General features: G+C 40.4%; 1 protein-coding gene across 1 annotated transcript in view; it reads left to right on the top strand.

The window, feature by feature from the left end:
• Positions 1–25,309, top strand: part of megf11 (multiple EGF-like-domains 11) — a 359,538-nt gene that overhangs the window by 270,579 nt on the left and 63,650 nt on the right. The window contains exons 7-11 of the mRNA XM_043674616.1: positions 217–429; positions 5,606–5,780; positions 20,809–20,929; positions 23,476–23,639; positions 25,243–25,306. Of these exons, the coding sequence (XP_043530551.1) occupies positions 217–429; positions 5,606–5,780; positions 20,809–20,929; positions 23,476–23,639; positions 25,243–25,306 (737 nt within the window). The remainder of the gene's footprint in view (positions 1–216; positions 430–5,605; positions 5,781–20,808; positions 20,930–23,475; positions 23,640–25,242; positions 25,307–25,309) is intronic.

Raw genomic sequence — 25,309 nt, 5'->3', positions numbered from 1 at the left:
TACACCTTCTCTCATGTTTTGTATCAAGTATTTAACAGTGATAAAAACTGATGTTAAAATAACCAGCACAATAATTTCATAGATTAAAGTAAGTGTAATTTCAAATCCTGTGTAAATAAATTGAAATGAATAAATACAAGTTGATTTTTTACGATGAGAGTTGATTATTACAGTTCTTTTCTTCCACAATGTGACTCATTGTTTATTCTCATCTAGATGTCAGGAGGAGTGCCCTGTTGGCAGCTACGGCTTACAGTGTGCCCAAAGGTGTGAGTGCCTCAATGGAGCTGAATGTTACCACGTTAATGGAGCATGTCTTTGTGAGCCAGGGTTCTCAGGCGATCGTTGTCAAGACAGAATGTGTCCAGATGGGTTATATGGACTGAAGTGCAACAAGCAGTGTCCTTGCATTGGCAAACACAGTCAAAGGTATTTTTTAAAATTAACATGAATCATGAAATGATTTCATGCAAAGGTAAAATAATTTGTCTTTTATGGTGTCATAAAATGTACTCAACCAGTCAAGTTGTATGCTCATAAGGAGGTCAAAAGCTGCTTTTGTACAGATTTCTTGCTGTATTCTATCTAATATTGGAAAGGTAATGTAAGGTTTTCCAACATTGTTTCCTGAAGATGGAGAACAAAACTTCTACTATGAAGTGCACTTAAATGAGATAGAGTGATAGGTTATTTCACAAATCTCGTATTCCATTATGTCCTCCTTATTTATATTAATTTATGCTCCTACCAAACTAAACTCACATGTATGATTGAGAGGCTTTAAAATGAAAAGGAGAAAAGTAAATAATTTACGTTTCTGTAATGCCTCTAATGACTTCAACACAGGTACTTTATCTTGAAGTGTCTTTACTAATGTGAGATAGAAAACAAGACACAACACAGCAAGGTCTCACAAAAAATAGTGATAATAAGCAGATCACAACATTTTAGTGTTTTGCTGTTGGTTAAAATATTGATCAAGAAACCAAGGAAACTATTACTTTATCTATTAATTTACAAACCAGGCAATATGAATATTCAATTTTTTCAATTTTTTTCACTTCATAGTTTAGCTTTTCTTGTAATGTTTGATAGAATTTCAATTAAATCAAATAAATCCAAAGTGAGGGAATTTTAATCTGACATATGGTTATTTTATTTACTGTTCCAACAAAGTGATCAATGTTTTAATGTATTTTGGTACAAGTTTTGAACTTTATAACATTAAAATAGAAGATGTTGATTCTCTGACCAACATTAAGACACTTGCTTAGCCTCAACTTTTTAAACTAATAAAAAATCTGAAAAAAAAGAGTTTTGGACTTGGAGCATATACTAAATCATATTCTAAAGTATGTTTTAGATCCCTAATCCAAAAATATGAAATTAGGACAGAATAAAATTACCCAGAAAGTTAGCATGTCTTAATCAAGTGACAATGCTACGAGGTACAGTACAATGAACCCCAGGGTGAGTATTCATTTTCCTAAGAGGCAGCATGTCCCAATTTTTTAACTTACGGAATTTTAGAAATATGCGCTTTTCTCTTCACAAGGGTGTGAAAATCTGGATTTTGTTCTCCTTTACTGTATGACTTCTATAAATGCTGTGGATGTATATTGTCGAAAAGTGTGGTGCTAGATAAGCACAGTCTGTCAGGCAGCATCCGAGGAGCAGGAGAGTTGACATTTTGATCATGAGTTCTTCATCAGGAATGAGGGGGTGGCCCAAGGGGGCTGAGAGATAAATGGGGTTGGGGGGAAATGGTAGCTGGGAATGCAATAGGTAGATGAAGGTCAAGGGGTGATGGTAATAGGTCGAAGAGGGGGGGTGGAGCAGATAGGTGGAAAGGAAGATGGACAGGTAGGACAGTTCAAGAGGGTGGTGCCGATTTGGAAGGTTGGATAAGAGATAAGGTGAGGGAGGGGAAACTGGTGAAATCAACATTGATCCTGTGTGGTTAGAGGATCCCAAGGTGGAAGATGAGGCGTTCTTTCTCCAGGCTTCGGGTGGCTAGAATTTGGCAGTCGGGGAAGCCCAGGGTTTGCATGTTTTTGGTGGAGTTGGAAAGTGAGTTTGGCCACAGGGCAGTGGTGTTATTTAGTGCATGTGTCCCAGAGATGTTCTCTGAAACATTCTGCATGTTGGCATCCTGTCTCCCCAATGTAGAGGAGACTACATCGAATGTGGATGTATGTTGTCAATATAAATTCTTAAAACCTGAGGTCAATGGATTTTGTTCAGTGAGGGCATCAGGTATGTAGAGCAATTCAGATAAATAAAACTGAAATACAGCAGAACCATTCATTTCTAATATGAATGACCGAACAGGATTAACAGGCTGAACATCCTCTTTATATTATACAAAGGGAAATCAAATCGATGAATGTAGGATTAATGGTACCAAGTTGGCTAACAATCACATATTAAAACTTATTTCAGTGAAGAAGATGATAAGAACACTAATTGGGCTGGTAAACAGGTGCATGATCTCATTTTACATGCTTTGAGCACTCTTGTGGTGTCCCTATCGCTCAGCCAGAAGACCTAGGTTCAGGTTTTCGTCATTTATATAAATGATTTGGATGTGAGCTTAAGAGATATAGTTAGTAAGTTTGCAGATGACACCAAAATTGGAGGTGTAGTGGACAGCGAAGAAGGTTACCTCGGATTATAACGGGATCTTAATCAGATGGACCAATGGGCTGAGGAGTGGCAGATAAATGTAAGGTGCTGCATTTTGGGAAAGTGAACCTTAGCAGGACTTATACACTTAATTGTAAGGGACTGGGGAGTGTTGCTGAACAAAGAGACCTTGAAGTGCAGGTTCATAGCTCCTTGAAAGTAGAGTCGTACATAGATAGGATAGTGAAGAAGGCGTTTGGTATGCTTTCCTTTATTGGTCAGAGTATTGACTACAGGAGTTGGGAGGTCATGTTGCGGCTGTGCAGGACATTGGTTAGATCACTTTTGAAATATTGCGTGCAATTCTGGTCTCCTTTCTATCAGAAAGATGTTGTGAAACTTGAAAGATTTACAAGGATGTTGCCAGGGTTGGAGGATTTGAGCTATGGGAAGAGGTTGAATAGGCTAGGGCTGTTTTCTCTGTAGCGTCAGGGGCTGAGAGGTGACCTTATAGAGATTTATAAAATCATGAGGGGCATGAATAGGGTAAATAGACAAAGTCTTTTCCCTGGGGTGGGCGGCACGGTGGCACAGTGGTTAGCACTGCTGCCTCACAGCACTAGAGACCCGGGTTCAATTCCCGCCTCAGGCGACACTGTGTGGAGTTTGCACGTTCTTCCCGTGTCTGCGTGGGTTTCCTCCGGGTGCTCCGGTTTCCTCCCACAGTCCAAAGATGTGCAGGTCAGGTGAATTGGCCATGCTAAATTGCCCGTAGTGTTAGGTAAGGGGTAAGGGTGGGTTGTGCTTCGGTGGGTCGGTGTGGACTTGTTGGGCCGAAGGGCCTGTTTCCACACTGTAAGTAATCTAATCTAATAACTAGAGGGCATAGATTTAGGGTGAGAGGGGAAAGATATAAAAGAGACTTAAGGGGCAACGTTTTCATGCAGAGGGTGGTACGTGTGTGGAATGGGCTGCCAGGGGATGTGGTGGAGGCTTGTACAATTGCAACATTTAAAGGCACCTGGATGGGTATATGAATAGGAAGGGTTTGGAGGGATATGGGCCGGGTGCTGCCAGGTGGGACTAGATTGAGTTGGGATATCTGGGACAGCATGGACGGGTTGGACCTGTTTCTGTAGAATGATAAACTTATTTCCTATGGACCATTTAAAATTTATTTTTGAATTAAAGCTTCCTGATACTCCAAGAAACTGAAAACTAAAACCACTTTAAAATTATTTATGCAAATGTAAGAAAGTTTTTTTTACCCTAGCAATTAAGCATCATACCGTCGCAGCTACTTAAAAGTTTTCTACATAAGTGTTTCAGTTAATTACTAAGTGTTAACTTAAAATTAAGAACCATTTCCTAAGAGAGGGCTTGATGAATTTCATGATTTGCTGAATTATAGAAATGAAGAAATGAAGAGTGACTGTTAAATAGGAAATTAGCAACATGTTTCACAGCTACTTGTAAGATAAAAACATCTGTCATTTCCTTCAAGAAACAGATACAGAATAGCAATTGGGACAAGTAAACGAGATACAAAATTGAAGGAGTAGTAAAATGTTCAAATACAAAAGCAAAAGACTGTGGCACCTGGAAGATCAGATAGTAACTTACAATGGTTTTGGTTGATGATTTTTGTCAAACACATCGACTGGAGAAATGTCAGTTAATTCTGAACAAAAATACATTTAGCAACATGAAAAAGATTAAACAATTTGAGATCATTGCTCACCCAAAGCGTAATGAGTTCTCCATATGTGATTCTTACTGGGTAATTTTTTAAAGCATTAAGAGGCAACGTTTTCATGCAGAGGGTGGTACGTGTGTGGAATGGGCTGCCAGAGGATGTGGTGGAGGCTGGTACATGTGCCTCAAGCATTATTTTTGCAAATTCAACAACATAATTTACTGCATATAATATGTAATTTTGAATATATTTTTACGCTATTCTGTATAGGATAGAGTGAATGTTGTAATATATTCAGGATGTTGTATTACTTATTAATCATTCTATACTAATCTGTCAAAGCAACAGGAGAATCCATCATCATCCATGCTAATAAACAGGCAAATTCTGGTATGTTACCATAACACCAGTCCTGTGATACCATAAACCTTGAGCTCCTACATCATTGTCGTGACTAATGTCTTTTCCCCAATATCTTGGATTGTACCATACTCAGAATATTGGCTTGGTGAAATCAGAATCAATCTCCTACACATCAGATTATGCCATCACTACCCTGTGACAAAATATTGTGCAATAGTGGTCTGATTATGAACCACCCACAGAATGCTGCTCTAGAACCTTTCTCTGCATTTCTATTCAAATCAAGGTTGAGATTGAGAACTTTTTTAATGCAAAGTCAAGGTTTACAGATTCACACCTTTTCATTTTGGAGCACTTTTTAATGTATCATTTGTTTGTGCCACTGCATTCTACAGCATATTCTGTAGAGCGATATTTAACCAAACTATATCATTCTAATCTTGAGATTTTGACATTTTCATTCAAAGTTAACAGCTAGTTCCTCTAATTATTTTATTTGCCATCGTGGTTTAAAACAAAATATTCAACATATCAATGTAATAGGTTAGAAAATAGATTATACTTCCTTATGAGTAATCAGCTCTTTTAAAAAAAAATACTTTCTTCAAATGTTGAATTTCATTCAGAGGTAGTAGGACATTTTAGAAATGTGACTACAACTGAGTAAATTTATTTTGGTTCAATGTTAAATTGAAATGCTGTATGAGCAATTAATGGTCTCAACAGAAAGATCTAAATTAATTTTATTCCTGTTCCATAGAAGTCCTTGCCAAACATTTACATTAACTATGCAATAGTCAGGATTTCATTTGGGAGTTGTTCACTTTGATTTTTTTTTAATTTTTGTGTATTGAAAGAAATAAGTTCACTGTTATGTAATAAATTCATAAAACATTGTTGACTCTTTGATGCTCTTTTCAGCTGCCACCCTTTATCTGGTGAATGTTCTTGTAAAGCAGGCTGGACTGGGCTATACTGCAATGAGACTTGTTCCTCTGGGTTTCATGGAGAGAACTGTCAGCAAATCTGTAACTGTCAGAATGGGGCTGATTGTGACAGTATCACTGGTAAATGTGTTTGTGCTCCGGGATTTGAGGTGAGTGGTTTTATTTAGGTAACATATGTGGAAATAGAGAGATCATAGACGAGAATTATAGAATGATTGCTTCGCAGAAGGAGGCTGTTTAGTTAGTCAAACCTGTGCCAGCTCTCTGCAAGAGCAATATAATTAGTCCCAATGCCAGTTCTTTCATAACTCTGCACAATTTGTTTCTTTGGGTAATTTTCAAATTCCCTTTTGAGAACTTTGCTCAAAACTGCCTGTGTCATTCTTTTCAGCAGTACATGCCAGACTGTAATCACTATGTTTATAAAAATTGTTTCTTTGTTGCCTTTTCATTGCAACCATGACCTCTTTCTCAATCCTTCCAACAGTGGAAGCATTATATCTACCCACTCAGTCTCAACCTCTCACTGTTGTAAATGCCTCTTTTAAATCTCCTCTAAACTTTCTCAAAGGAGAACAACCCTGATTTCTTCAATCTCTCCATGTAACTGAATCAAAATTGCACAGAATTGTTACAGTGAACTTTATCAATCTTTTCTGCACCCTGTACAAAGCTGTCACATCCTTTATAAACTGTGGTGCCGAGAATTAGACACAGTACTCTAAATGAAACTATTATTTTATGAAGGTTCATCCTTTATAACTAATAATTATCAGTTTTGTTTAAGTTATGTGGAGATACTTTGCCACAGCTTCATCAAAAAATACCACAGGCTGTGAGATAAAAGTTTAGTGCCCTTGATCCCTCATTTCTGATCTGCCAGCCTCAGTCATGACACCGTGAAGAGGCAATTTCCAAAGTCTTCATGCTTTGCTGAGAATAGCAAGAGAAAAACAACTTGTGTTTGTATAGTGATTTTAAACAATAACATATCCGAAGAACTATGTAAGAGCATTACCAAGCTAAATTGGGCATCATACTACTTAAGAAAATATTAGAACAGATGATCAAAAACATGGCCAAAATGTTAGGTCTTAAGGAGGCTCTTGAATAATGATAGATACAGAGTTGGAGAGGTTTAGAGTGGGAATGCCCAAGCTTAGGGTATTGGCAGAACCAGTAATGATGGAGCAACTAAAATTGAAGGTTTCTCAAGAAGCCAGAAGCAAAGGTTTCTCAGAAGTTGTGGGACTGTAGGAGATCAGAGAGATGTGGAGGAACAAATCCATGGAAGAAGTGGAAAACAAGACTGAGAATTTTAAAATTCAAGAAGTTGCTTGACCAGGAGCCAATGTGGGTCAGTGAGCACAGAGGTGTAGAAGGAACAAACTTACAGCAAGTAAGGACATGGGCAGCTAGGATTTGGGTGACCCAAAAGAGTGAAAAACATGCTCACTACTTCCTTGGCTCCATTTGGCACATGCTTGTGAAAATAAACCAGCAGATTTCCTGAAGAAGGGCTTATGCCCGAAACGTCGATTCTCCTGTTCCTTTGATGCTGCCTGACCTGCTGCGCTTTTCCAGCAACACATTTTTAAGCAGGATATATTGTGTAGAACAACAGAAATCATATACAATCTATAATACAGTGTAATTTTTTTATGACAATGGGTGTGACATTTATATACACATACGTATTAAGAGGAATTACTTTGCTCATAGGATGATTAATCTTTGGGATAATTTTGCGAGACAAAATAGTTGAAACAAAAACATGGGACTATTCAGAATGTAGCTGGGTGCAATCACAGGAGAACTAAAATGAGTCTCAATTACTTTTCCTTGTCCTTCACTTTTCTTATGACTGATTACCTCTAAATCTAATTCTTTCTCTGCAAAACCCAACTGTGAAAACTGTCTCCTACTCATTCATAGCACTCAAGATCTCTTTGACTTTCATAAAAACTCAGTAAAGCTGCTTTTATGGGAATAGACTATTTTTATCACATTATACTCAGAAACCGCAAATACAACAAAATGAAGAATGTCAGAGGGACCCTCATGGAACTCCCTTGATTGTTGAAAGCGAGACCACCTGTGAAACGTATACCCTGTCAGATTTTTGATTTTATTGTCTGGATGTTATCATTACAATGTGACAAGGAGCTCTGTGTTCTCAAAATAGAAATTGCTATTGTGACAGCAGGTGAATCCAGTGGTTTTTGAGCTTCCTTTCATTGTATTCCTAGGCACATCCAGACAGTAAAGACTGTATTTAAGGAAGGCAGAAAGGATATGAGAGAGTAGCATAGAAAACCTGCCAGTTCCAGAGATTATTTAATAGAGAGGTAAGCTTTTTCCCAGGATGAAGGATTCAATAACAAGAGGTCACGCTCTCAAGGTGAGAGGTGAAAAGTTTAAGGGGGGTACAGGCAGAAAGTACTTTACACAGAGGATAGTAGGTGCCTGGAACGCTTTGCCAGCAGAAGTAGTGGAGGCAGGCATGGTAGATTTATTTAAGATGTGTCTGGATAGATGCATGAATAGGTGGGGAGCAGAGGGATACAGATGCTTAGGAATTGGGCGACAGGTTTAGACAGTAGATTTGGATCGGCTCAGGCTAGGAGGGCTGAAGGGCCTGTTCCTGGGCTGTAAATTTTCTTTGTTCTTTAGGAATTAGTAGAATGACAGGCTGGCTGGCCCCCAACCAGCAAGACTAATAATAGGAGTCTGCAACTGATCGGGATGATACTTGGGCAATCTGGCAAGATTGCTTTTGCGATCAAGTGTTGTTGGGGGGTCTGGCCCATCCCTGCAGCAAAGAAAGATTGCAATTATCAGAAAGGAAGCCATTCTCTTCTTTAATGGACTGTTGAGAACAATGCTATTCCCGTTGGTCTGCAAGTACCATTAATGCTGTGAAATAAGATGCTTACTTCACCTTCCTGTCTCAATCTGCTCATTACCTCAGTTCTATCTGTTTATATTCTTTTAAGTCTTGCAGTCTTTCAACCATAGTACAACTCAGTGGTAGCCTTGGCTCAATGTGGCACTGAGTCAAAAGTTGTGTGTTCAAGTCCCATTCCAGCAAATTATGTGACTGTCAATTAAAAACTACAATCACAGTCCCAGTGACAAATGGAATATATGAGAGTTAGTCTTGGTGGCCAAACATTTGTTGCAATCTTACATTAAAATGGAAATTGCCAATTATTGTGTTCTTTAGTGGCTGAAACATTCCTTCATTTGCAGTTCTGACTTGTCATATCTATGTACATAGACAGTGATAACAGTTCAGATCACTGGGGAAGAATAACATATACAATCACAGTTTTAATATTTGCATGTTTATTTAATTAATTTAAAACTTTATGTATATTGTAGATGTCCTGTTGCTGAAAATGGACATTTACAGTCTGTTTAGCTGGCTTCTCTATAAGAACTAACTGCTGGCCATAGTGTTAAGATCTCTCATTGATACACCAGAGATTACCCCTTCTCATATTGATCAGTAATTAGACTTTAATTTATTTGTATTTTTATACAAATTATTTTTTTCTGCCTCTTTAATCCAATTCAAATTTACTTTGAAAGAATTGTGGAAGTCACATAATGAACAGAATTCACATGATTTCACCATCAGATTGAAATTATGACCTAAGTGAGATAAGTATCATTTAATTATGCTGTTGAATACATTGCTTAGGCATATGCTTCTAGTTTCTCCAGTGGCACTTAGTTATTTGTGCAGGAGAAGTTAATTGGAGTCCATGTGTTTCTGCAGTGTGGGGAAAAGAGAAAACCCGATTAGGAAAATCTGACAGCCTCACAGCAGTCAGTTAAAAGGGAAGAACTACATGCTTTCTCAAGCCAAAAATCACACAATGCCAAGTCATAGTCCAAAAGGTTTATTTGGAAGCACTAGCTGCACCTTCATCAGGTAGCTGTTTCCCAAGCCAGTTGGTATTATGTGATTTAGCTAAGGAACTCCTCTTGTGAATGTTTCTTCTTTGTAGAAAGTGATCAAGCTTTTCCTATAATGGCAAAAAGTTTGTTCATGTGGAGTTTATGCATTAGAAAAGACATTCATTAAGATGTTAATTAACATAATCAGCTTTCAGTCTTACACAGAAAATTTGCAGTTGAATAAAAACTTCACAACACATCATGTAATGAAATCAGAGCAGCAGAACATATTCTGCCATGCATCCTTGCTTGCATCCATTTTTGTGCCAGATTTCCTTTCTTTTGATGAAGATATGCACACCTGGTATTTAATGATTACAAGTATTAAGACTGGGCTTCAACTGTCAAGGACTGTGTCAGCCAAAGCAATGCATAGAATACTTGCTGCAGTAAGTATAATATCTTGCACTCAGCACTCACTTAATTGACAAGGCTTTTTTTCCATAAATTTCCAGGATTATGTTAGTTGACCTCAAAATGTGTTATCCTGTAAAACGACAGATGAATAAAAAGCCATTAATTTTATTTTGGAAATAACAAAGATCAAACCGGGGTGAATTTCAGAATTCTCCTGTTTGTGCATGTTAACATCTTGAAAACAGCCACAGATTACTGTGAAAAGGTAGCACCATTCACCAGGGCTCCCGCAGCATTTTCATTGCGGTTATAGTAGACAACCAGGAGAATGCTGAGAAGCTCAGCCTATTATTTGTGAAAGGTCTCTGCAAATATCAGATTACACATGGGTGAAATAAATGATAGTATGACAGTAAAAGCACCATATATCCCAGTCTCCATTTCACACATGTTTCAACAGTTTGGGATCCATTAAACTGTTGGAGAATGGTTTGATACCAATGGATATTGAGTACTAGGAATAGCATGAGAATTTGCTCAAATTACAAGCATGCCGTCATAATGTAAATTATTTTAAGAGGAAACGATAGCCTTGTGGTATTATCTCTCGATTATTAATCTAGAATCTCAGCCAGTTTCAAAACCTGCCATGACAGATGGTGGAATCTGAATTCAATAAAAGATATCTGGAATTAATAATCTACTGATGACCATGAAACCATTGTGGATTGTTGGAAAACCCATATGACTCACTAATGTCCTTCAGAGAAGGACTCCAAATCCACAGCAATGTGGTTGACTCTCAGCTGCCCTCTGGAAATGGCCTAGCAAGCTACTCAGTTGTAATAATCGCTACAAAAACTCAAGAAAGAAATGGTATGGGATGGACCATCTGGCATTGACGAGGTACTGGAAAAGGCAACCGCAGGAACAGCCTTATCGACCTTGCAAAGTTCTCCTTATTGGGGGCTAGTGCCAAAATTGGGAGACTTGTTGCACAGACTTGTCAAGCACTAACCTGACACAGTTGTAATTACAGCATCATACCTTGCAGACAACGGTCCACAAGCAACCATCACCATCCCTAGGTATGCCCTGTAACACCAGCAGGACAGACCCAGCAGAGATGGTGGCAGAGTGGTATACAGTCTGGAGGGTGTTGTCCTGGGAGTATTTAACTTTGACTCTGGACTCCATGAAGTCTCATGTCTTCAGGTTAAACATGGGCAGGAAGACCTGATTACCACATACTATTCTCCCTTGGTTGATGAATCAGTACTCCTCCATGTTGAACAACATTTGGAGGAAGCATTGTGAGTGGCAAGGGCACAAAATGTACTCTAACTGGAAGATTCAATGTCCACCACCATGAGTGGTTTGGCAGCAGTACTACTGATCGAGCTGGTCAGGTCCTAAAGGACATAGCTGCTAGACTGAGTCTGTTGTAGATAATGAGAGAACCAAGAAGTCCCTGTGGAGACAAAGTCCCACCTTCACATTGAGAATATCCTGCATTGTGTAGAACTATCACTGTGCACACTCGAACAGATCTAGCAACTCAAAACTCCATGAGGTGCAGTAGGCCATCAACAACAATAAAATTGTACTCCAGCACAAAATGCAATCTCATGGCCCGGCATAATTCCCAATTTAACCATTGTAACAAGCCAAGGGATTCACCTCGGTTCAATGGAGAGCGCAGGAAAGCAAATGAGGAGAGCACCAGGCATACTGGAAAATGAAGTATCAACCTTATGGAGCTATCAAACGAGATTACTTATAAGCCAAACAGCACAAGCAGCGAGTCACAGAGAAGTACAGCATGGAAACAGACCCTTTGGTCCAACTTGTCCATGCTGACCAGGTATCCTAAGTTAATCTAGTTCCATTTGCCAGCATTTTGCCCATATCCTTCTAAATCCTATGTCCTTTAGGGCCTGATGAGCTCAACCAGTGGTGTTGCTCCCAAGTCACTCTAGATGGTGGACATTGAAATCCTCCACCCAAAGTACATTTTACACCCTTGTTCAATGCTTCCTCCATGTGTAATTCAACATGGAGAAGTACTGATTCACCAGTCAAGGAAGGATAGCACGTGGTAATCAGCAGGAGGTTGCCCTGCCTATCCAGATGCCTTTAAAACATTATAATTGTACCAGCCTCCACCGCCTCCACCGGCAGGTCATTTCATACACTCATCACCCCCTGCGTGAAAAATTTCACTCTGTGTTAGACAGAACTAAGGAATTCCACAATCAAGCAGTCCTGCCACATCCAATGGTGGTGGGCAATTAAACAACTCACTGGAGGAAGAGGTTCCACAAATATCCCATCCTCAATAATGAATGGGCACAATAAATAAGTACATAAACTAAGGCCGAAGCCTTCACAACAGTCTTCAGCCAGAAGTGCCAAGTGGATGATCCATTTCGGCCTCCTCCAGTAGTTCCTAGTATTAGAGAAACCAGTCTTAATCAATTTGATCCACTCTATGTGATATCAAGAAATGATTGGAGACACTGGATACTACAAAGGCTATGGGCTCTGACATCATTCTAACAATAGTACTGAAGACATGTGCTCCAGAACTTGCCACTCCCTAGCCAAGTTATTTAAGAACAGTTACAACACTGGCATCTACCAAACAATGCAGAAATTGGCCGAAGTATGTCCTGTACTTAAAAAGCAGGACAAATCCAATCCAGCCAATTACTGTCCTATCAGTCTGCTCTCGTTCATCAATAAATTGATGAAAGGTGTTATCAACTGTGCAATCAAGCAGTACCTGCTCAGCAATTCCTAGTTTGAGCTCCACCAGGGCCACTCAGTTCCTGACCTCATCACAGCCTTGGTTCTACTTTCTATTTGCAGAATGTTGCTGTTCAAGTTACCACCAGGATGCCTGTTAAACTGGAACGCTGCCTACAAATATAAATACATTTGAGGAATGCTGGAAGGCTCCAAAAGCCTTCTGCTCTCCATCTGTACATCCCTCTTCTAAAGAAAGTGTGCAATATAGCTCTTTTCTATGTTACTTCCTTCTTTTCAAGCACTGCATTACAGTTTCTTCTTAGCATTAAATATTATTAATTACAAGCTATACCCTAATATAATCCTCAGCTGGGAGACTGTAAAAGCTATAAGGGCTAATGTTGCAATTGCAGCTGCCCTGCCAAATACATTCCCTTAATCATGCAAGCCTGTGACTAGGTAAGCTTTGAGTAGATGTATAAGCTGCAGTTCAGGTACATTTCCGTAATCTTTGTGAAATCTCATTCCACTTATTATAGTTTTTAAAACTGGCTGTCAGAATCACATGTTGAAGAAGGTTTTATTTTTTAAAAATCTATTATTCTAATGAATATAACATAGGATTTGCAACAAAGAAGAGGAAGCAGGCTATTTTGCTTGTCCATTATTCAATATGATGAAGGCTGATTATTCACTTCAATGTCTTTATCTCACACTATCCCCATATTTCTTTATGTCACCAGTATTTAGAAATTGTCAATGTTTAGTTTAAACATGTTCACTGACTGAGCTTCCACTGTCAGCACAGAGTTCCCTCTGGTGCACAGAATTCCAAAGATTAACAACCTCTGAGTTAAAAACAAATTCTTCTCAACATGGCTTCTTCCGTTTTTTGAAAATACATCCCCTGGTTCCAGACTCCTGACAGAAGAGGGTGCAGCTTGTCCATTACCATTACTTGACAAATATAGCATAAAAAATATTTGAATAAACTGATATTTAGATTTGCAGTTCAGCAAAGAAAATAAACAAAGTCATTGGATAAATGCAAGGTATTACATTTTGATAAAATGAATAAGGGCAGAAATTGGATGTAGGTTTGCTTGCTGAGCTGGAAGGTTCATTTCCAGACATTTTTTCACCCTACTAGATTACATCGTCAGTGGGCCTCTGGACAAAACACTGCTGATGATTCCTGCTTTCTATTTATATGTTTGGGTTTCTTTGGATTGGTGATATCATTTCCTGTGGTGATGTCAGTTCCTGTTCTTTTTCTCAGGCGGTGGAGATGGGATCTAACTCGATGTGTTTATTGATAGAGTTCCGGTTGGAATGCCATGCTTCTAGGAATTCTTGTGCGTGTCTCTGTTTGGCTTGTCCCAGGATGGATGTGTTGTCCCAGTCAAAGCGGTGTCCTTCCTTATCTGAATGTAAGGATACTAGTGAGAGAGGGTCATGTCATTTTGTGGCTGGTTGATATTCATGTTAGACAGTGACAAAAACAGGAAATGAAAAAACTAGACCTGCAGAAAAAACTAGACAAACTTACACAAAGCAACAACACTGACAACACAGAAGCATGGATAAAAAAAACTTATCTGACCAACCCTTAACAAACTGAAAAAGCTGTCTTAGTAAGAGGATTAAATTACAACTGCCAGGATGCAGACAAGAAAGATTTCTTAGCAGCATTAGAAACAACACTAAAAGAGGACCAACTCACAGAAGAAACCCAGCAAACTATCAGACAGATAGTCACACCAACATTAAGCAGAAAAAAGGAAGGAAACACACTCAGTACACAAGAAAAGAAAGATAAAACATTGTTATCCTACCTGCAGACAAAGGACACTTGATAGCCATTCTAAATCGAAGAGACTATATTGAAAAAGCGAACACACTACTTACAGATGCTAACACTTACCAACAAACTTCAGAAATCTGGAGAAATAAATAAGACCGACTTCCAAAAAATGAAACCAGATGGATCCAACACACCACACTTCTACGGATAACTCAAAATTCACAAACCAAGGAGCCCCCCTCAGACTCATTATCTTGCTACCTGGAACAGCAACTTACAGATTGGCCAAGGAGCTACACCAAAGACTAAAACACTTTAGTAGAAGACTCAATCCACTCCACCCAAGAATTCTTGAAGACCATCAAAGACACTAAATAGAAGAGGATGAAATAATGGTCTCCTTTGAAGTAACAGCCCTGTTTACATCAATCAACATTAACCTGGCCAAGGAAACACTGACTGCATGTTGGAAGACCCAAAGACACATACACCAAACACAGCCAACTTCATCAACAAGGACAGTATCATCAAGCCAGTGAACCTATGCCTTACCACCTACTTCACTTTCAACAACAAAACCTATAGACAAACCAACAGAATACCCACGGGATCTCCGATATCAGGGTTCTTAGCAGAGACAGTAATGCAGAGACTGGAACAAACAGCTCTGTCAACCATCCAACCCAAACTTTGGGTCCACTACGTGGATGGCACTTTTGTCATCACTAAACGAAACAAATTAAAGGAAACCTTCAAGACCATCAATAATACACTTACTGGCATAAAATTCACCAAAAAGGGGGAAAACAACAAACTGCCATTCCTAGATGTCACAGTAGAGCGAACAGCCAATGGGGAGCTTCAAACCAGCGTTTACAGGAAAACAACACACACGAACCAAATACTGAACTACAGAAACAATCATCCCAACACCCACAAACGAAGCTGCATCAGAACATTATTTCAACAAGCCGACACACACTGCAGCACAGAGGAACTACGCAGAGCAGAGGAAAATCACCTGTACCAAGTATTAAAAAGAATGGGTACCCAATGAACACAGTCTGCCGATTTCTCAGCAACAAACCCAAACAAACAGACAAAACACATTCAGAAACCCTAGCCACTCAGCCCTACATCAAAGACATCTTGGAAATGACTGCCAGACTACTCAGACCCCTTGGCATCATGGTAGCCCACAAACCCACCAACACACTAAAACAGCAGCGAATGAAAGTCCCTATACAAACAACAAGCAAAACTAATGTCATTTACAAATTCCTGTGCAAGAACTGCAACAAACACTACCATTGGACAAACAGGCAGAAAAGTAGCCACCGGGATACATGAACATCAACAAGCCACAAAGCGACATGACCCTCTCTCTGTAGTATCCTTACATACAGATAAGGAAGGACACCGCTTTGACTGGGACAACACATCCATCCTAGGACAAGCCAAACAGAGACATGCACGAGAATTCCTAGAAGCACGACATTCCAGCCGGAATTCTATCTACAAACACATGGAGTTAGATCCCATCTACCAACCCCTGAGAAAAAGAACAGGAAATGACATCACCACAGGAAATGATATCACCAACCCAAAGAAACCCAAACCTATAAAAGAAAGCAGGAATCATCAGCAGTGCTTCGCCCGGAGGCCCACTGAAGATGTTACCTAGTAGGGTGACGAAACATCTGAAAATGAACCTTGCAGCTCAGCGAGCAAACCTACATCCAGAACCTCAACCTAAGCTACAAATCTTCTCAAAACTCGCTAAGAGCAAAAATTATACAGTTAATGGTAGGGCCCTAGGCAGTGTTGTCAAAGAGTTGAGAGTGGGGTGCTGGAAAGGCACAGCAGGTCAGGCAACATCCGAGGAGCAGGAGAATCAACCTTTCGGGCAAGAGCCTTTCATCATGAATAAGTGTTGTTGAACAGAAAGACTTAGCGGTTCAAGTATATGGTTCCTTGAATGTTACATCACAGGTAAATAGACCAGTTAAGGGGTTTAGCACGCTTGCCTTCTTTGCTCAGACCATTGGGTATAGGATTTGGGACATAAAATGTTGAAGTTGTACAGGTTGTTGGTGAGACCACTTTTGGAGTACTGAGTACAGTTCTGGTTACCCCACTCTTGCAAGGATATTATTAAATTGGGGAGGGTTTAGAAAAGATTTACTAGGCTGTTGCTGAGACTAGAGGGTTTCACGGGTAGACTGGATAGTTCACACGCTTCCTTTATAGTGATTGTAATGAGATCAGCCAGTTGGGGGTCCAATCAGGGAACCCTGGCTGACAGATATAAGCAAGAGTTTCGGAAGTCTGTCCTCTCTAAGAGCTGGCTTACAGGAGGCAGGTCCAGTGTCCAGTACTGTGCACGTGGAAGGGTGACTTGGTGACAAGATAGTGGCCTTCTTGGAATTATTTCAGCCTCCATTGCTCAGAACATTGACTGTAGGAGTTGGAATATCATGTTTAGATTGCACAGGATGTTAGTGAGTCCACTTTAATTGTACACAGTACAATTCTAGTAACCCTGCTATAGGAAGGAAGTTATGAAATCGGAGACAATTCAGAAAAGATTGACTAGGATGTTGCCAGGACCAGAAGGTTTCTGTAGACGCTCCAATAGTCTGAATTAAATTGAATTTATTGTCACATGTACTCAAATGAGTACAAGGAAGTTAAAAATCACACAACATCAGGTTATAGTCCAACAGGTTTATTTGGAAGCACTGGCTTTCGCATTGCTGCTCCTTCATCAGGTGGTTGTGAAGGAACAGTGCTCTAAAAGCTAGTGCTTCCAATTAAACCTGTTGGACTATAACCTGGTGTTGTGTGATTTTTAACTTTGTCCACCACAGTCCAACACCAGCACCTCCACATCATGAGTACAAGGAAAACTGTGTATGTCGCCACTTACAGCGATATCTCAGGCACAGAAGTACCTAGGTACAGCTTCTTCAGTTACAAGGTTAGTTACAGTGTAACAATGTCACCAATACATGGCGCCACCTTAGGTATCTATGTATAATCCTTAGTTACAGAATAGAGAAATAAAGAAAACAAAAGTTACATCACAGCTATACACAGTATAACCATAGGTCAGAAAAAAAAGAAGCAAAGTTAAAAAGACAAACATCACAGTCTCTCTACAAAGGCTCTCTGCAGCAGACCAGCGCAAGAGGCGTCCATGTCGTCTGACTACTGGCTGCTGTCACACCAGGTTGCTGCCCCATTCAAACACTGGGCCACTGCCCCCACTCCCGCACTGGGCTACTGCCCCCACTCCTGCACTGGGCCACTGCTCCCACTCCCACACTGGGCCACTGCTCCCACTCCCACACTTGCTCCCACTCCCACACTGGGCCACTGCTCCCACTCCCACACTGGGCCACTCCCGCACAGGACCACTAGGTCACTCCCACACTGGGCCACTGCCCCCACTCCCGCACTGGGCCACTGCTCCCGCTCCCGCACTGGGCCACTGCTCCCGCTCCCGCACTGGGCCACTGCTCCCGCTCCTGCACTGGGCCACTGCTCCCGCTCCAGCACTGGGCCACTACCCCCACTCCCCCACTAGGCGACTGCCCCCACTCCCGCACTGGGCCACTGCTCCCGCTCCCATACTGGGCCACTGCTCCCGCTCCCGCACTGGGCCACTGCTCCCGCTCCACACTGGGCCCCTGCCTGGTTCCTGCCCCGCTTCCAGTCTGCTGCCCTGCCCCCGCTTCCAGGCGTCTGCCCTCGCCTCTGCACCAGGCCGCTGGGCCTGCCCCTGCCCCCGCACTTGGCAGCTGTTCCCATTCCCACTGTAGGCCGCCGACCCCACTTCGGAGGCCAAGAGTTGGACACCAGGTGTCCAAGACCAGCAGTCCAAAAAGACAGAAAAGGAAGAGAAAATCACAGCGAGGAGGAAAATTTGGAGAAACAAAATGGGCGGAGAGGATGAGCTCCAGCTGGAGTGTCCTACTGTGCCACCATCTTGGACCATTTGCTGTGGGAGGCACAAATCCCAGTAGTCAGAGGGAAATTGAGGACCAAATATATAGAGAGATTTCAAATATATGTAAGAATAATAGGGTTGTAATAGAGGAGATTTTAATTTTCCAAACATTGACAGGCACTGTCATAGTGTTAAGGGTTTGAATGGTGAGGAAGTTGTAAAATGTGTTCAAGACAATTTTCTTTATCAATATGTTAATGTACCCACTAGAGAAGGAGCCAAACTTGACGTTCTCTTATGAAATAAGGCAGACAAGTGACTGGGACTAGAGATTATAATTCTATTTGTTTTAAAATAGTTATGGAAAAGAATAGACCTTTCATAAAAGTTAAAGTTCTTAATTGGAGTAAGGCAAATTTTAATGGTATGAGGCATGAGCTATCAAAGGTGTGATAACGAGAGATCTGAGGCATTATGTTTCTGTTAAAGTGATGAGTAAGAGTAGGGAACAGTGAATGAATAAAGGTATTGAGGTTCTGGTCAAGAATAAGAAAGAATTATATATTACGTCCGCAAATGGCCTATTCATGGCTTTGTAATGACCTTAACATGTTACTTCCCAATCACCTTCTTCCTGGAAAACGAGATAGGTGGCTAGCTTCCTGAGTGACAAACAATGGTGTCCTGTCTGTCAGATCACAGGGGATCTCCAAATACCCCAATTTGGGGGTAGTCGATGAGGCATAGACAGCAGGCAAGAGAGTAGCCTCTGAACGTCAACGCTTCTGCTTTTGCCTCTCATCCATTTTCTCATAATCTCCATCACATGAGAAGACGTTAAATGACTTACATTTTCTCTGCTTCATTCCTTGAGTAGGATGTCTAAACCATGTACTTTAAGTTCCAGAAGCTGCAACCTTCTGGCTAGCCATTTCTGGCAATCTAGGTACCAGTTTGAAAGCCAATGATGGGGCAAAGTACCTGTCCTCACTGGTCTACCAGTACTTGATGAGCTGGTTGGCAGGTGGTGCAATGAATTAACTCGTCAGTTGGAGTCTCCTAGTCGCCACTTAACATACTCACTCCACACTCATCGGAAAAATATTGGAAGAACATGCCATCTGTTTCTCTCTCCATAATTGTTGCCAGACATACTGAGTTTTCCATCAGTTTTTGGTTGACTTTCAAATCTCTGCAGTTTGTTGCTTTTATGAGAAAACAGGGTGCAGATTTATTTGCACATACAGTTTACATATTTGACATAGCATTATCATTGCTGCAACTTAAGGTAGTTGTGCACCACATATGTGTCTAGTGCTCTTGTTGTTCCCTGTGCATGTAGCTGAAATCCATGACTGCTGACACAGCAGGATTCACGTCTTCTTGTGGCTGAACAGGTAACTGGTCTCTGGAAGTCCTCTGAGTGCCATTGGCCAGAGGTATTTCTTCCTCAACCAACTATCACAATGGGGTGCTCATCAGATTGTGGTCCCACACCTTCTCAGTCTGATATTCACACCTGATCATATGCTGTTCATGTGATAGCAAGCCAATCAGAATGTGAGGATACCACTGTGCGCAGAAGTCATGACTAGCAAGGATTTAATGGCAGTAAAGTTTAGTAGCCAGGCAGCAGATAGGAGAGAAGCGACAGGAAAGATATCAATCCACAGAATAGAACAAGACCAAGCATCCAGTTAGCTAGAATTCCCATGCGGGTGTTTCATTATAAACTAACTGAAGATACTACCTTATTAAATTTAATTCATTTGAATTTATTGTGATGAATTTAATAAATTCTGTGAAACTTCCCCCCTCTCACCTTAAACCTATGCCCTCTAATTTTGAAAAAAACTTGTCTAGTTTTTTGTTAACTAGTTGGAACTGAAAGACCATTTAGATTGTGTTTCTCTCAAAGCCCAGTCTGTAATTATAATTGACTTATGTTTTACAGTGAAGTTAAATTGAATCCCTCCAGGATTTATTTTTGCCTTAAAATAAATATTTAGACAATCTACCCTAATCCAAGAGCAAAATTTTAGACTATCTGTATATTGGCCCCTCATTATTTAAGAATACATGTGGACCAACATGTGCACAAAATTTGAGACCTGAGCATGCTGGGGTGGAATGCCAAAGCCCACCAATCCTAGGGTTTTCATTTCGTCATATCTCAGTCTGGTGTAAGCTAATTGAAAGAGTTTCATTGCTACAATTAGTTAACAATTCTATTATCATTGTAACATGATCACCTTTGGCCTTTTGTCATCTCACAATTCCACTTTTTAAGCATATACAGTAATCTGCAAGCCATGATCTAGTGATGTGCACTTTCTTTCTTTTCTAGGGAGAAGATTGCTCCTTATCATGCCTTCCTGGTAAATACGGAGCTAACTGCTCATCTACTTGTCGATGCAAACATGGTGGTACATGTTCTCCCATTGATGGTTCCTGTATTTGTAAAGCAGGTAGAGACATCTAGTCTATTGTGACCTGTAATTTGTTTTTTGATACGTTAGCCACAATTTGGTATAGATTCTGTACTTAACAAGGTGATGAATGTTCGAGGATGAAACTAGCTTCCTTGTGCTTATAATAAAAGGAAGATTGAATAAATAGCTATTACTGTTCTTTAATATACAATCATTTCTTCTGTAATGCAATGGTTATGACCCTGCTCTATATAAAAATCACACAATAAAAATAGCACTTGAAAGTGTTGGTGATATAATCGCATAATAAGCAACACATTTCAGAATTTTGTGCTTTAGGAACAGCATCCTCTATTTGTCAATCACGTTACAGCCAATTTGCATTGATGAAGCACATGTTATAGCAGAATGACCTATACTAACTGCAATCTGAGGTTATTGTTGATGTTGCAAGACTCCTTATGTAAGGTGAAATGACTACCAGCCATCAGAAAAAGAATTATTTAGTCATTTCAACTATATCAAGAGCTTATATCTATATAGTGCTGTTAATGTAGAAAATGCCTCGGAGACATTTGACGGAATAGGAAAGGAAGGACAAGCTTTGGAGTAACTGAATGGAGTCATTAAGATGTACAGTACAGAAACTGGCCCTTTGGTCCATCTTGTCCATGATATCCTAAATGAATCTAGTCCCATTTGCCAACATTGGCCCATATCCCTCTCAACCCTTCCTATTCATATACTTATCCAGATGCCTTTTACATTTTGCAGTTGTACTAGCTTCCATCACTTCCTCTGGCAGTTCATTCTATACATTCATCACTCTCTGCCTGAAAATGTTGCCCCTTAGGTGCCTTTTAAATCTTCCCCCCCCCCCCTCTCACCTTAAACCTATGCCCTCTAATTTTGGACTCCCCCAACCCAGGGAAAAGACTTTGATTATTCATCCTATTGATGCGCTTCATAATTTTATAAATTTCTGGATGATCATTCTCAAAAGAAAAAGAATGGTTGAGTTGGAACCACGAAGAAATATGTCAAGATGGTTAATTACTTTGCTACCAATGGTGGGATGAAGGGCCAATCAAATGGGAGGAGCAAAAAAATTTAATCTTTAATTTGTTGGGGATCCTGGAACCAATTTTGTATGGCTGCTTTTATTGAGGAGAAAGTGAGGTCTGCAGATGCTGGAGATCAGAGCTGAAAATGTGTTGCTGGAAAAGTGCAGCAGGTCAGGCAGCATCCAGGGAACAGGAGAATCGACGTTTCGGGCATAAGCCCTTATGCTTTTATTGCTAGTGCAACTGCAATAGCCCACTCACTGCCAAGCAATTAGAGTGTCAGTGACATCACTGCCTGTGATGCTGCAGTGAGATGTCTGCATCAAAGAGTAGGAGTTAAAAATTAGGTTTTGCTTTTCAAATGTTTTACATGAGTTCAAATCCTGCAGTCATGCTTTACTCATTGCGCCACTCCTGAACCCTCACTGGCTCCCCCTTACTGACTGTTGTGCAGCCTCACTATTCACCATCCCTGGGAGGGAAGGAACAAGATGACGAGTGGGAGAGAGACATGAGAGGATGGGAGCAGAGCAACCAGGGACACAACAAGTAGTGTGGTGAGAGGGGCAGCAATTTAGTTTAGCAAAGATACAAATGTTCATGATTGGCAGGTAACTCAGGACAAGATACAGCTGACTACACTTTGAACTAGTTGGAAGTTACTTGGGAAGGCAGTGAGCAGCAAATTACAGAACAGAATGTATTTTTATCATTGCATCCTGGCTGACCATCAGGTATGGAACACGTGCACACTTTTCTACTAAGCTCAATATTCTGCAGTCCTTCTGGGCTAATGGTCCTGATGTAGACTCTTTCAATAAGGCTTCTTTAGACACCCCACCTGTGAAGTATGTAAACAGCCATAAACAACTGAAGACGAGGCTGGTAACACCTCATTAAAATGGGAAAACTGAGATATGCACAATTCAGGCATTGATTTAATGAGACTACCTGAGAAACCCTTTGGAAATTGTGGGCAGTGTATGGACCTTACATGATATATAAACAGTGGGTATTTCTTATTACAGTTTCTGAATTTATTTTCAGTTAGATTAAAGGAAGAAATCTGTCCTGTTGATTCTTAATGTGGCAAAACCATGGTAATGGTTTCAGTGACAAAATAATTGAGTTGGAAGCAATGTGTTGAAAGGAGAAAAATGGGAGACAAATCTCTAAATTTTAATATTTTTCTCCATCTTTGAAAGTCTATAATGATAATTCCTGAATTCTATTAATTGGTCTTGTATCCAGAACTTCTATGTTCCCCCGATTGAAGTTGAAATTGTATTCTTCATGAGTAAAGACAAAGTTTATGGTTGTTTTACAAGAAGCTCAATGCAAAACATTTCATGGATACTAAAAATGCATGGACTGAGCTTTTTGATAAAGCATTAACAAGAAATCAATAGCTTTGGAAGTACCTTCCTTTTGCTGGTTATCAACTTAAAATGTCACTTCATAGGATTTAGTGTTTCAAGCTGGCTGAAAGAATCTTGAAATATATGGTTTATATTTTAGGTTGGCAGGGAGTGGACTGCTCAATCCCTTGTTCCAGTGCTACATGGGGAATTTACTGCAACAATAGCTGTACCTGTGTCAATGGAGCATCTTGTAATCCAGAGGATGGCTCATGCACATGTTCCCCAGGCTGGCATGGAGAAAAGTGTGATGAGCCATGTCCGGTAAATGCTGTTTTTGTATTCTGTTTTCTTATCTTCTTTTATCTTATTTTATTTTCACCACTTTTCCTTGAGCTGTAAACCACTTCCCAGATAACCTCCCTCTACCTATAACAATGGAACTTGTTGGTAGCCTGTACACAAGACAGCATCTCAAGTATGATTTACAATATGACTTAACTTTATTCCTAAGTATTTCCACTTGATCCCTTTCCAACTGAGTTCAAGAAATCATCTTAACAGGTGTGCAGCTAAAACCCCAAGTCCATATATAGAGGGATCTTGGGGTGCAACTCCATAGCTCCCTGAAAGTGGCAACACAGGTGAATAAGGTGGCAAAGAAGGTATACAGCATGCTTACCTTCATCATTCGGGGCATTGAGTACAAAAGTTGGCAAGTCATGTTGCAACTATTTAAGATTTTGGTTAGGCCACATTTGGAATATTGTATGAATTCTGATCCCCCCCATTTTAAGAAGGATGTGGCAGCTTTGGAGAGGTTGAACAAGAGATTTACCAGGATGTTGCCAGCATTGGAGTATATTAGCCATAAGGAGAGGTTGGACAAACTTGGATTGTTTTCTCTAGAGTGTTAGAGGCTAAGGGGCAGCTCAATAGAAGAATATTGTGGGCGGCACGGTGGCACAGTGGTTAGCACTGCTGCCTCACAGCGCCAGAGACCCGGGTTCAATTCCCGCCTCAGGCGACTAACTGTGTGGAGTTTGCACGTTCTCCCCGTGTCTGCGTGGGTTTCCTCCGGGTGCTCCGGTTTCCTCCCACAGTCCAAAGATGTGCAGGGCCAGGTGAATTGGCCATACTAAATTGCCTGTAGTGTTAGGTAAGGGGCAAAATGTAGGGGTAGGGGTGGGTTTCGCTTCGGCGGGTCGGTGTGACTTGTTGGGCCGAAGGGCCTGTTTCCACACTGTAATCTAATCTAATCTAAAAAAAAATATATAAATTTATGCGAGGCCTTAATAGGGTGTATATAGTCTGAATCTTTTTCCGAGGGTGGAAATGTCAAATAGTAGTGGGCATAGATTTAAGCTGTAAGGAGGAAAGTTTAAAGGAGATGTAAAGGCAAGGTTTTTACACAGAGGTTGGTAGGTGCCTAGAACAAACTGCCGAGGAGGTGGTAGAAGCAGATACAATAGTAACATTTAAGAGGCTTCTAGACAAACACATGAACAGGTAGGGAATAGAGGGGCATTTTATGTGCAGGCAGATGGGATTAGTTTAGAACTTTATCATGGTCGATACAGACATACTGGGCCAAAGGGCCTGTTCCTGTGCTGGCCCATGTCGTATGTTCTCTACCCAGTCACCACCTCTTCTCCACAGCCAGCGGGGCAGTGAGTGTTTTCCAGACGATGCCTGAAAAAAAAACAATGTTCAAAGTTAATTTACTTTTTCAAAAATAATATACTTCTGTTTACGGTTTAATTTAATACTGTAGAAAATGATTATTTTATTGCTGAGAATATGATCAAATTGGGAATAAGCAATCTGTCCCAGGGTATAAATAATCTAACAATCTGTAAAATGTATCAACAGATATTGAACTGCAGGAATTGTGTATTTAGAAACATTCTTTTCTTTTGCATTTTAGGATGGAACATATGGTCTAAGCTGTAGTAAACATTGTGACTGCTGTCATGCAAGCAGTTGTGATCCAG

Source organism: Chiloscyllium plagiosum, chromosome 32, assembly GCF_004010195.1.
Source record: "Chiloscyllium plagiosum isolate BGI_BamShark_2017 chromosome 32, ASM401019v2, whole genome shotgun sequence".
Classification (NCBI taxonomy): domain Eukaryota; kingdom Metazoa; phylum Chordata; class Chondrichthyes; order Orectolobiformes; family Hemiscylliidae; genus Chiloscyllium; species Chiloscyllium plagiosum.
This window is presented reverse-complemented; position numbering and strand designations above follow the sequence as displayed.